Genomic DNA, 13,681 nt, shown 5'->3' on the forward strand with positions numbered 1-13,681 from the left:
ATTCACATAAGATCTAAATGAGAAAAACCACAAAACTCTGATGAAAGAGATCAAAGAATATATAACTGATGGAAAGCTATTCGATGTTCATGGATAGAATGATTCAATATTGTTAAGATGTCAGTTCTTCCCAACTTGATCTACAGATATGATGCCATCAAAATCAAAATCCCAGCAAGTTACTTTGTGGATATTGGCAAACTGATTCTAAAGTTTAAATGGAAAGGCAAAAGACCCAGAACTGCCAATATAATATTGCAGAACAAAGTTAGGACTAATACCATCCAACTTCATCTTACTGTAAAACTACAGTCAACAAGACAGTGTGGAAATGAAAGAATATACAAATGAATGGAACCGAATAGACAGCCAAGAGATAGATCCTCACAAATACAGTCAACTTATTTTTGACAAAAAAGCGAAGGCAATGCAATGGAGAAAGGATAATCTTCTCAACAAATGGTACTAGAACAACTGGACATCCACATGTAAAAAATATGAATATAGATACTAACTTTATATCTTTACAAAAATGAATTAAAACAGATTATAGACTAAATATAAAACACAAAATTATAAAACATCTAGGGCTTCCCTGGTGGCGCAGTGGTTGAGAATCTGCCTGCTAATGCAGGGGACACGGGTTCGAGCCCTGGTCTGGGAAGATCCCACATGTCGCGGAGCAACTAGGCCTGTGAGCCACAATTACTGAACCTGCGCGTCTGGAGCCTGTGCTCCGCAATAAGAGAGGCCACGATAGTGAGAGGCCCGTGCACCGCGATGAAGAGTGGCCCCCACTTGCCGCAACTAGAGAAAGCCCTCGCACAGAAACGAAGACCCAACACAGCCAAAAAATAATTAATTAATTAATTTTAAATAAAAATTATAAAACATCTAGAAAATAACTATGAGAAAATCTAGGTGACGTTGGGTTTGGTAATGAGTTTTTAGATATAACACCAAAAGCAAGATCTACGAAAGAAAAAAATTGATATGCAGGACTTCTTAAAATTTAAAATTTATGCTCTGCCAAGTCACTGTTAAGAGAATGAAAAGACAAGTCACAGACTAGGAGCAAATATTTGCAAAACATGTATTTGATAAAGTACTTGTTTCTAACATATACAAAGAACTCTTAAATCTCGACCATAAGAAAACCACCAACACAATCAATTAAAAAGTAGGGAAAAGCTCTGTACCTCAAGGTATAGAGATGGAATATAAGCATATGAGAAATTACTCAACATTGTATATCATTACAGAACAGCAAATTAAAACAATGAGATACTACACACCTATCAGAATGGCTAGACCCCAAAACACAGACAGTATCAAATGTTTCCAAGGATGTGGAACAACAGGAACTCTCATTCATAGTTGCTGGGAATGCAAAATGATACAGTCACTTTGGAAGACAATTTGACAGTTTCTTAAAAAGCTAAACATAGTCTTACTGTATGACCCAGCAATCACACTCCTAGGTGGGTTGAAAACTGAATGGCCATGCAAAAATCTGTACATAAATGTTTGCAGCACTTTACTCATAAATGTCAAACATTGGAAGCAACCAAGATGTGCTTCAATAAGCGAATGGGTAAACTGAAACATCCAAACAATGCAATAGTATCCAGTGATAAAAAGAAATGAGTATCAAGCCATGAAAAGACAGAGAGAGGGATCTTAAATGCATATTGCTAAGTCAAAGAAGCCAGTCTGAAAAGGCTACATACAGTGATTCCATATATATGACATTCTGGAAAAGGCAAAACTATAGAGATAGTAAAAGATCAGTGGTTACCAAGGGTTGATAGTTGAAGGAAAGGATGAATGTGTGGAACACAGGAGGTTTTTAGGGCAGTGAAACTATTCTATATGATGTTATAATACATGACATTATACACCCAGCAAAACCCATAGAACTGTACAACCCAAAGAGTGAACCCTAATGCGCACTATAGATTTTAGTTAATAATAATGTATAAAAACAGTGGTTCATCAATTGTGACAAATGTACCACACCAAAGCAAGATGTTAATAAAAGGTATAAAAGGGGGTTGGGAAGGAGAAGAAAAGGAATATACAATAAAGATATTAATAAAAGGTATAAAAGGGGGTTGGGAGAGTATTTACAGAAATATTCTCTGTAATTTCTGTTTCATTTTCCTATAGACTTAAACTGCTCTAAATAAAGCCTATTAAAATAAATATTGACTATATGAAAAATAGTGGGAGTTAATATCTCAAAGAATCAAAAAGAAATAACACTCAAAAGACAATACAAAAAGAATACAAATAAGCAGTTCATAGAGAAATATATACACAGGCAGAATGTGCCCCAACTCCCAAAGATTTCCCATTCCTAACCCCAAGAACCTGAGCGTGTTACCTTACAGAGAAAAAGGACTTTGTAGATGTGATTAAATTAAGGACAGTGAGCTGGAGAGAGTACCCTGGATTATCCAGGTGGGCCCAATCTAATCACACAAGTCCTTAAAAACAGAGACTCTTTCCCACCTTTGGTAAGGAGGAACCATAACTATGAAAGGTTAAAAGAGAAACGACACTGCTGGCTTTGAAGATGCAAAAGGGGTCCAGGAGCCAAGGAATACTAGTAGCCTCTAGAAACTGGGAAAGCAAGGAAACATTTTATCTATCCTAGAGCCTCCAAAAGGAATGCAGCCCTGCTGATTTTAGCCCAGTGAGACCAGTGTTGGACTTCTGCTCTATAGAACAGTTAAATACATTTATGTTGTTAAAGCCACCAGGTTTGTGGTAATTTGTTATGACAGCAACAGAAAACCAATTACATACATTAAGGAAATTAGCCCTTTATTATGATCAGCTGGCGGTGCTATTGCCAGCAATAATGGCCCTATATACATGAGGTTAAGCTACGCTTCGGCTAGCTGAGGCAAAATAGGAACAGATTGCTTTGGGGGAAGTAAGGCGCAGATGGAAGTAGTTTTTCCTTTTCTGACCCTGCCATAGCCCAACTAGAACAAGAAGACATAGGTTCCTTTGCCTATGGCAAGACATCCAGGATGGAAAACCAGGGCTGGATATAAGTGGGAAATGGAACGTGAGATTTAGTTTCCAAGATATCTTGGATGAGAAATACTGCAAACACTGTCAGCTCCCCTAGAGGGGAATCTAGTGTAGAACTATCTTGTTTTCCTTCCTTCCTTCCTTCCTTCCTTTATTGAATCTCTTATGGAGAGATGTCAATATGCCAGACAGAGCACAGGACTTTCCTCTCCATTAACTTGAAACAAGTCAAAGAAACTAAGGAAGTTGTATGCCATCAAGGTACATTATGTCCCATAATTCTTTCCTTTGGCTTGGTTTCATACTATAGTACTTGCCCAACTTCATGAGTTTGAATATTAGATTAAAGATACATATGACAGGTAATTAAATACATGCAATAAAACAAAATCATAAAATTTTATAATTTTGAATTAGGTTTTATTAATAACTTAATTTTTAATATCTTATATACCTATCTATTGAGGTGGTACAATGGATATATAATAGTAACATATGGTTAAAATATTATAAACCTAACTGTAGAGTACTATAATGTTCTTTACTAACTGAGCACTGACTACTAACTTGCACAGGTTACTCAACAACTGAGTTTCCCTGTCTGTCCATACCCGAAAACCTCAGAGGGCTATCGGGTTGTAAGGCATGATCCAATAATGTACACAGAATGCTCTATACAGGGCTCTAATAACATTGGTTATCATCATTATCATGACACTGTCATATAAGTAACACAACTGATAGACTACTGATATTTTAAAATAATAGAGTAATATCAACCCTTCAATGAAAAAATGTTCCATTCTAACACAGAATCTAATATCAGATAAACCAATTCCTCTCTCCAAAGATTTGGTTATTGGTTATTTAAAAATATTAAGCAACCTAAGAATACTTTTCAATACAATCCTAAGAACTTGTGCTATGTAACTGTGCATTTATAAAAGTAGTAAGGATCAGAACTGTAATTTTAAGAGATAAAATGCAACAAAACTTACCTATTACTACCACAGGCAAAGTCACTGATGAATCTTCAAGTAAAGAAGTTTCTTCAACTAATGGCATAGCTTTAACTTTTCGCCCCAAATTATCACCAAAATATTGCACTAAGGAATTAAAAATCTCTCCTTCAGTTTCAGGGTCACTATAGTTTCTTTTAAAAGGAAAATATGGAACAAAAACAAAACAACAGATATATAGTCAATATAGCCTTTATAAAAATCTGTCTTTATTCAGATTTAGGCCATAAAATATTCAATAGTTCCATAAAAGGAGAAAGGGAAATCCTTTTGATTAATGCTTTCAAATTAGTACCTTAGCTACATGTCAACGTACACCACTTTGTCAGAAATCCTAAATACAGTGGTCCCTCGGTATCCAAGGGGGGTTGGTTCCAGAACCCCAACTTCACTCCCCAAATACCAAAATCCATGGATCCTCAAGTCCCTTATATAAAATGGCATACTATTTGCATATAACCTACCTACATCCTCCCACATAGTTTAAACCATCTCTAGATTACTTATATCACCTAATACAATGTAAATGCTATGTATGTAGTTGCCTGCATGCAGCCAATTCAAGTTTAGCTTTTTGGAACTTTCTGGAATTTTTTCTTTCCCAAATATTTTTCATCTGCAGTTGGTTGAATCCGAGGACGCAGAACATGTGGACATGGAGGGCTGAATGTAGCTGCTCATGTCTCTTTAATGCCTTGAAGGCAAGTCTTAAATAAGAAGCTATTTTTAATGACCAAAGACACAACATTGTATTAGGGATTTTTATAATTCTGAGATCTCCTAGGACTGGAAAGTTTCTCCTTCACTTTTTTCTCATTAATAAAAAGGTGAGTGCAATAGAGGCAGTATATTTGGGAAAAAACAGTCACACACAATATTTTAAGGAAAAGTTACTGAACTTATATATTACAAATGGTGCATTTTGGTAAAAAAAAAAGTAAGGTTTATACATCTTATTCTCAAAGAGATACTGAAAAATGCAAAGATCTTAACGTTGATTTCCAATCTACCTTCTTTCCCAACTGCCTCCCTAGAAACTAGTTTTGGCGTTCTGACAAGCTCATGCAATAAATGGAGTATCCTTTGAACACAGTTAATGTTCTGCATTATACTAGAGATTACTTCAGAACAGAATTCCTGAATTATTTTTCATTTTCATATAGTCAGAAACAGGCCACTGTCTGAAAATACTAAACTGAGTACTGACCAGTGGGTGAGTGTGATTACTATTCCTAAAATGATAAACATGGGAATGGATCAGTTATTTCACAGGACTCACTGACCCTTGGGGGAGGATGACAAATTGAAAGAATTAGGCAGAGACCAAAATTTCTCCCTCCCTATAACCTTCCAAGTTCCCAAACTACCCTAGGATAGGGCAGAGTTCCCCAGGATACACTGACAGCTTTCCCACCCCCAGTAATTGGGCTCCCCTAACGATACATGGCCCCTTTTGGCCAGAACTGATACCCTTTGGATATGGCTACTTAGGAAAGCCCCTCCTCACACTGCAAGCCTGCCCCTGAAAGAAGTGTCTTATGCTCAATCCATCCCTTTCAAAGAATTCCAACTCCCACCACTAATCAGATCCAGATGTACTAGCTGTCTTGCCTTCTGCTTCTTGACAACTGAACTCAACATGAGTATATCATACTTGGGCCTGTCCGTGATATTTCTCCAAAGTGTGTGCCCAGGACAGGTTCCCCAGCTTCCTTTGGATGCTTCTGATTAGTCCTTTTAGGTATCCAGGCCTCATTAATATTATGGTGGTTGTAAAGGCCACAGTTCTTTTTCAGGAGATGCAGACATCATGGCCAGTCTCCTCCTGACATCCCTATCTCAAACACTGTTGCTTCCATATATATAACCTGGAATTTAAATAATAAAAATGATCATCACTCTAAGATTCTGGTAATTAAAAAGATGTCTCCTTCTTCAAACCCTAACAAATGTTTCACATTAATAAAAGGGCAGATATGCTGGGGGTTAGAGTCAACTTGAGACTATATAGATATTAAACTAGATACTTGAATATTATCTGATATCCTGTACACTCTGAGAGCAAACTGATAATCCTCTGAATGACTGAATGAAGGTACTTTAGCAGTTACTACCATATTTGATTTTATAAGCAAAACTCAATGATCTAAAATGCCTTGTCCAGTTTCTTAAGTCTACAAATAAACGCTGTGAAACAAATAATTAATATTTAAATTCCTTAAGAACAAAAAAATCATGGCTAGAAGTGTTGGCTTAAACTCCGAATCACTTTTACTTAAAGGTACAGTAGAATTCATTTATTTAATAACTTATTAAGAGGCATTTAATATTCTAAGTCAAGATGTCTCAAGAAACCTTTTTTTTTTTTTTTTTTTCTGGCAGGCCTCAGAATTTTAATATAGCTATCAATTCTATAAACTGACTATACATCTTGTTTTGAATTTTATTTATTTTTGTACAGCAGCTTCTTATTAGCTATCTATTTTATGCATATTAGTCAATCCCAATCTCCCAATTCATCCCACCACCACCAACCCCCTGACTATACATTTTACAAGGATCTTTCATTACACTGGACTAGTCTTCTCAAATAATGGGTTTACACTTAAGAAAAAAGAGGTTAAGACAATTAGAAATAAAATGCCTCCTCTGTTAGGCTTCCATTAATCAAGAAAGACAAAGTTTTCAAGCGCTCAAAAACATCAGAAAAACAACAGATCATCTGATCAGGCCTTAGACCAAGGTAAATAAATAGAGGGAACTTGGTAATGCTTTTTAAAAAAAAAGACTTTTAATGAGATATAATTCACATATAAAATTCACCCTTTTATTTTTTTTTGGCGGCACCACTTGGCATGTGGGATCTTAGTTTCCTGACAGGGATTGAACCCACGCCCCCCGTAGTGGAAGCACGGAGTCTTAACCACTGGACTGCCAGGGAAGTCCAAAATTCACCCTTTTAAAGTGTACAATTCAGGGCTCTAAGTAGTCACAAGGTTTTTGCAATCACTACCAATAACTTCAGAGAAATTTTATCACCCCAAAAGTATATGCTGCACCCATTAGCACTCATTCCTCATTCTTCCCTCCCCGCAGCCATTGGCAGCCACTAATCTACTGTCTTACTGATGTGCCTACTCTGGAAATTTCAAATAAATGGAACCCCTCATACATTATGTAGCCTTTTGTGTCTGGCTTCTTCCACTTAGCATGTTTTCAAGGTTCACCCAGGTGGTAGGATGTATTGGTACTTCATTCCTTTTTATGCCTGAATAATATTCCATTGTATATTACCCACTCATGAGCTGATAAACATTTGGATGGTTTCCACTTTTTGGCTATTACAAATATGCTATGAACATTCATATATAAATTTTTGTGTGGACAAATGTTTTCATTTCTCTTAGGAGTGCATGCAATGGCTGGGCCATAAACTCTATGTTTAACATCTTGAGGAATTAGCAAACTATTTTCCCAAGTGTGCATCATCTTACATTCCCACCAGTGATATGAGGGTTCCAATGTCTCCACATCCTCACCAGCATGTTATTTTTTGTGTTTGTTATTTTAGCCACTCTAGTAGGTGTAAAGTAGCATCTCACTGCAGTTTTGATTAGCATTTCCCTAATGACTAATAATGTTAAGCATCTTTTCATGTGCTTATTGGCCATCTGCATATCTTCTTCAGAGAATAATTCAACTTATTTGCCCACTTTCCAACTGGGTTGTCTTTTTTATTGTTGAGTTTAAAAAATTCTTTATATGTCCTGGATACAAGTCCCTTTTTGGATATATGATTTGTAAATATTTTCCCCCATTTTGTGGGTTGTCTTTTCACTTTTTTTATATTGTCTTTTAAATCACAAAAGTTTTAATTTTCGATCAAGTCCAATTTATTTTTTTCTTTTGTTGCTGTACTTTTGGTGTCATACCTAAGAAAGCACTGCCTAATCTAAGATTACAAACCTGTTTTCTTCTATGAGTTTTATAGTTCTAGTTCTTAAATTTAGGTCTTTCATCCATTTTGAGTTAACTTTTATATATAGTATGAGGTAGCAGTCCAACTTCATTCTTCTGCTTGTGAATATCCATCTGTCCTGGCATCATTTGTTGAAAAGACTGATATTTCCCTTTGTCTTGGGATCCCACAGAAATCAACTGACAACAAATAAAGGGAATTATTTCTGGACTCTCAATTCTATTCCATTGATCTATGTTTATCTTTATGCCAACGTCACACTGTCTTGATTACAGTTTCTTTGTAGTAAGTTGTAAAATTAGGAAGTGTGAATCCTCCAACTTTGTTCTTTTTTCAAGATTGTCTTGGCTATTCTGGGTTCCTTGTAATTCCATGTGACTTTTAGGATCTGCTCATCAATTTCTGAAAAAAAAAAGGCAGCTAGGATTTTGATAGGATTACACTGCATTTGTAGATAAATTCAAGGAATATTGCCATTACTGCCATCTTAAGAATACTAAGTTTTTCAATCCATGAACATGGGATTCCTTACCATTTATTTAGGCCTCCTTTCATTCTTTTCAATGTTTTCTAGTTTTCAATGTACAAGTTTCACATTTCTTCTGTTAAATTTATTCCTAAATATTTCATTCTCTTTGATGCTAGTATAAATTGAATTGTTTTATCAATTTCATTGTCAGATTGTTCATTGTAAGTGTACAGAAATATAATTGATTTTTGTATGTTGATCTTGTATTCTGCAATATTGCTGAATTCATTTATTAGATCTAGTAGGTTTTTTGTGTGTGTGTGGGCCTCAAGCAATTTGACACTAGTCTCTCCCAAGACTCAAGCAGAGTATATAGAGCCAAAGTTTTAGCTTATCTTAATTCTCCAGAGTATACGTAATTTGTTCTGATTTTCTACTAACTGGTCATAGGTATAATCTTTGTGTATATAATCCATAATATTGGTATAAACTATTTGTAATAAACTTGCATGGTACATGATAAATACTGGTTTAACACAGGCATGAAAAACTGAATCAAGAGAAGAAATGAAAATAAGGTTCACTGAATTTACATAAAGCAACAATGAAACAAAGACCTATTAGTAAGTATTCTTTCTAAAAAATTCAGAGTCTAAACTATAAATTTAGTATTGCTGTACATATTTTACAGTATATGCATACTGTGTTCACAGGTCTATGAACAGTGAAAATTTCCACTGCAGATATCCAATTTGCTGAATGTTCTATTTAAAACAAGTATTTGAGTAATAAAAAAATCTACTTTTCCTTTATTTGAGGCAATAAATTGGAAAATATAATTAAATTTTAGGAAATAGTAAAGAACAGCACTTTACACATATGCAAAAATAGTTACCTTATTTTTAGGCATCAAATTAGAAGACTATTTGAAATTTCAGATGATTTTAGATGCCTTCCATGTTTTGTTTTTGAAACATTATGGTCCAAAGACTCAAAACAAATTTAAAAGGATGGCACAGACATAATATTTGAATAACAAAACACTTTTCTCACACCTAGCAATACTTTTCTAAATGATCCTTCAAAATGAAATGCTTTACTACCTGAGTTTAGTCTTTGGAAGCATAAGCTTAGATTTTTACCAAATTGATACTACCATAAGAAAAGAAGGTTCTAAAGTCACAAAGGAAGTCAGTCACACTCTTTATCTTCTAGAACAGGAAGTATGGAAGTTTTCTTCCTTGGGAAGTTAGGAGACAGTTCTCTCACAATATTTATTCTTTCAGATATAAGGCAAGATCCAAAATGTAGACACTGTCACAATTGGTTTTAAAATGTGTTCCTAATGAAATTACTCAAAAAAAAAAAAAAATTGTGCTAGTAAATTATAAACCTTCTCCTAAGGAAATGTTTTAATTATTAAATAAACGTTTTCTTTTTAAAAATTTAGATAAGATAGAGCTGTTTATACAATGGAAATATGGTTTATCAATCACAATTTTTATTCTTTGGCTAGCAGGCTTGTTTTCCCTTATTCCTCAAGATCAAAATATAGCAAATACCTTGTTTTCACCTCCTCCTCCACATTTCTGTACAAGGATGTAAGCACATGATATTCACTACCTAGGGTTAGTTGAACACGTATGAATCCCAAGCTGTGTCCTTAGAATTCAAGTGTACCAAAAGGTGTCAAAAGGCTTTTGGACAGTACTTTCTAAAAGGCATATTATTTTCTCAGGGGCTTCAGTTTAACAAGTTTTCACTAGGGGAACTTGTTTTCTAAAGTTCTCCAAAGTGGATCTGATACTCTCAAATCACTGTCTGTCAAGTAGATACCACACAAATTTGCCTAGAATTTAAGATCCAGCAGTTTATTACATAAAATAATTTTTAATATCCAGAATCTAGAGACTCCTACAAAACTCACTGAGAAGGTAGGCAAGCCTGGATTGCTGCTCTAGTTCAACAGGAATTCTGAGTCTTTTCTGTGCCTTACACCCCTTTTGCAATTTGGTGAAGCCTCTGGACCTCTTCTTTGAATAATATTATTAAACACATAACAGGATTTACAAGGAAACTAAAAAGTAAACTTGGAATATGTTTTTATGTATTCCTCTACTGTATTAAATAACAAGTTCAGTAATGTAAAATAATTACTGTAATCTTGAAGAAAGAAATAAACAGTATTTCTAGGTATCTGCAACAATTAATGTGGTATGAAAATACTTGTGATTTCTATTGATGACAAAGTCACAAATACTACTGTGATTTACTGCTTATATTTACAGTTGAAGAAAATAGATTTTGGTTAAAGTTGAGTGAAAATTCCTGGTACCTTTCTTTACATCCAAGTTCACTGGCCACCTAAAGTCTATACATGCAGCCCAATTTAAGAACTCTGATCAGAATTTCATATTTTACAAAAGAAGTTTTGCATATCATTATTCTAGCACATTCGTGTATATATAAGGCAAGGCACTTTACTAAAGTCTTCGCTAAGCTTATCTTTTCTTCACCAGAAGGTTAAAACTAGTTTCAAGTTGCTTTTGGTCTTTCTCTCCATAACTGAATGAAATGTTGGCCAACTGTGCTAGATCTAGTACATAAACTTTTATTTTAAAACGTATTATCTGTATGACCCCTAAAAACGTTCCTCATAATGTTAGTCTAGAATCGCCAGATTTTTCAAATTTCTACAATATATATGACTTACAATGACTGACATCTTAAAAGTCAGAAACATATTTGTAGCTAGAACATCTCATTTTAAACATAGCTCCATGCCTCCCTTCAACCCAGTAACTTAGGTTATTAGATTTTTTTTAAAGAAAAAAAATGTTTAAGGTGTGTGTGGGGCTGGGAGAACCTCACAACCCTTCACTAAAACTTTGCACTACTTTTAAGTCTCAGTTCGCCGTAACCGACTAGATCCGGGCCTAGCCGGTCCCGCAGTCCCGTGACTGGCACGGTCCAGGGAGAGGAAAAGGGGACAACAGAGGAGAGTCCCCCAGAGCCAGGAGCCAAGGCGGGGAACCTCGACTAGACAGGAACCAGGAGGAAGCAGCGGCCGAGGCGGGAGGCCTCTGCAGTTCAGGCGCTTGCCTTCCACCCCCGACCCGTCCCCGACTCCCTAACCCGCGCGGCCTCTACCCATTTCGGCCCCTGCCCTGCCGCAGGGCCCCGCAGCACTCTAACCTCCGCCTGCCCCCTTTTCTTCCACGGTGGAGAAGTCACCTGAAATGACCGGCCAGGGAGCAGCGGCAACACCACACGGGCATGGAGCGCGGCGCACGGGGCGCCCGAGCGCGACCGCCACGGCCACCTCCCTCGGCGGGGTTGCCCGTTCGGGGCGCCCGCCCGGTTACGGGGTCCTCGGGGCGCCCGCGCCCCGCGCCTAGCCGTTGCCGCGGCTGCCGGAAGCTGCGGTTCAGCAGCCGGCCGGGCTCTGGAGCACCCAAGCCCGCTTCAGTAAAGCGGCTTCCGCTCCTCGACTAGTTACAGCCGGACGCCGGCGGCCGACGATCTCTGGGCGCCGCGATGGGGGCGGAACGGGGCGGGGACGCTGCGACGGCTGCGGCGGAGGCGGGCGGGCTCCTCCTCGCAGGTGCGGAGGCGGCGGCGGCGGGCGAGGCCCAGGATTGGTGGAGCCGCGGCCAGAGCGAGGGGCCCGGCCTGAAGAAGTGTTGGCTGAGAGGGCGGGGGGCCGAGGTCCTCTGCCCACCAGACGGCTGGCGGTGGCTACTGGGGCCCGGGCCTCGGCCTGCGCCCTGCGGGCCCCTCGCGTGCTCCCGACCTGCGGCGTGGGAGGTTGGCGAGGCTGGGAGGACGAGCGTCCTGAGGGCCGGATGACAAGGGGAAGAGGAAGAGCTGCTAACCTCGGTAGCGGGACGGTTAGGGGGAAATCCCTGCGTGCTGCGCGGCCTCTGCGACCCGAGCACCCCAGTGTCTCCAGAGTCGGTGCACGCGGGCCTCTCACCGAGGACGACCGGCAAGACCGAGATTCCCGCTCCACTTTAGCGCCTTACCTGGCGCTGGCCTGGGCGCAGACGCCCGGAGCTTCCGCGCGCTTTTCGTTCTTGACCCTGCCTCACAATCGCCTGGGAGAACTCACCAAACCATGGGTGCCCGGGCCCCACCCCAAGGGTTCTGATGGGGGAAGTCTGGCTTTCCGACTGAGGTCCCCTTCCTTAAGTAAGTGGCATCGCTGGTTAAAAATACAGGTGCTCAGCCCCGCCCCAGATTCACTGAGTACCTTTCATGGAGGGGGAAAGGGCAGGAACGTGTATTTTTTAAGTCCCTCCAGGTGGTTATAATGCGAGAAAAGTTAGAAAGTACCGAGTAATGAGTGTCCCTGTTCGGTATTTTCAAGAAATGAAGGGGGACAAAACCTGGGAGAAGTGATTAATTGCATATACTGTTATATAGAGATGTCTTTCTATCCCTCTTTCCAAAGAGCGCTAATTATTTTTGCAGTTAAAATCTGGGATACGTAAGTTTCTGTTTTTAAATAATTTTTTAAGTTCTCAATTTTTGCTGAATGTTGTCATTGAACAAACTTGGACTTAGCAGGTATTTTAGAGTCTGTGGAGCTTAAAATGAAGTTCTAGGACTCAGCCTGACTCCAGGATTATACAATCTAAGATAATATATTCATTCATACATATACACTTATATTCATGTTACTCTAATGTTTATTTTGCTTTAATGTTTCAGAAAGTGAAGCATAATTTTCTGTTGATATTCATAACATTATCCTTTTAAAGGAACTAAATTCGTAATAGCTATGCCAATCCAGAGAATTGAAATATTTAAAACTGTAAGGTTTATGAGTACTTTGTATAACTTTTTCTTTTCTTTATGGCTTTGTTTTCACTTTGAGTTTCTTGTGGTATTTTCAGATGAATTAATAAAGTGAGCATGTCAAATTTTAGCCTTAAGCAGCCTTGTATTTAAACCTCGGGAACTTGCTATCATGGTTTACCCTTGATAAGGGCTAATGATTAAACCAGGTCACAATAACTACATAGAGGATTTTTCTTATAGCAAATGGGGCACATCAGAATTTTTGTTTCTGTTTTTTGAAATTGTAGGGTGAGGTGCTATTTAAATATAAAATCCGGGTTTGATGAGGTCGTGGGGCAACAGACTCAGATACTGCTGGTGAGAGTG

General features: G+C 38.2%; 1 protein-coding gene across 9 annotated transcripts in view; it reads right to left on the reverse strand.

Moving 5' to 3' along the window:
* OSGIN2 (oxidative stress induced growth inhibitor family member 2) overlaps positions 1-12,021 on the reverse strand; it is a 42,270-nt gene extending 30,249 nt beyond the window's left edge. For 2 of the 9 annotated variants that reach the window (XR_014236377.1, XM_082363486.1), the window contains exons 1-3: positions 11,747-12,019; positions 8,031-8,445; positions 4,044-4,198 (exon numbers count right to left, since the gene is read on the reverse strand). Coding sequence is in view for 6 of the 9 variants with exons in the window: in XM_082363486.1 (XP_082219612.1) it covers positions 4,044-4,198; positions 8,031-8,134 (259 nt within the window). In the remaining 3 variants the exon portion in view is untranslated. The other 7 variants (XM_082363488.1, XM_082363489.1, XM_082363487.1 and 4 more) reach the window with 7 other exon arrangements.
* Positions 12,022-13,681: the final 1,660 nt, after the last annotated feature.

Source organism: Balaenoptera borealis, assembly GCF_965194805.1.
Source record: "Balaenoptera borealis genome assembly, chromosome: 17".
In the NCBI taxonomy this organism is placed as follows: domain Eukaryota; kingdom Metazoa; phylum Chordata; class Mammalia; order Artiodactyla; family Balaenopteridae; genus Balaenoptera; species Balaenoptera borealis.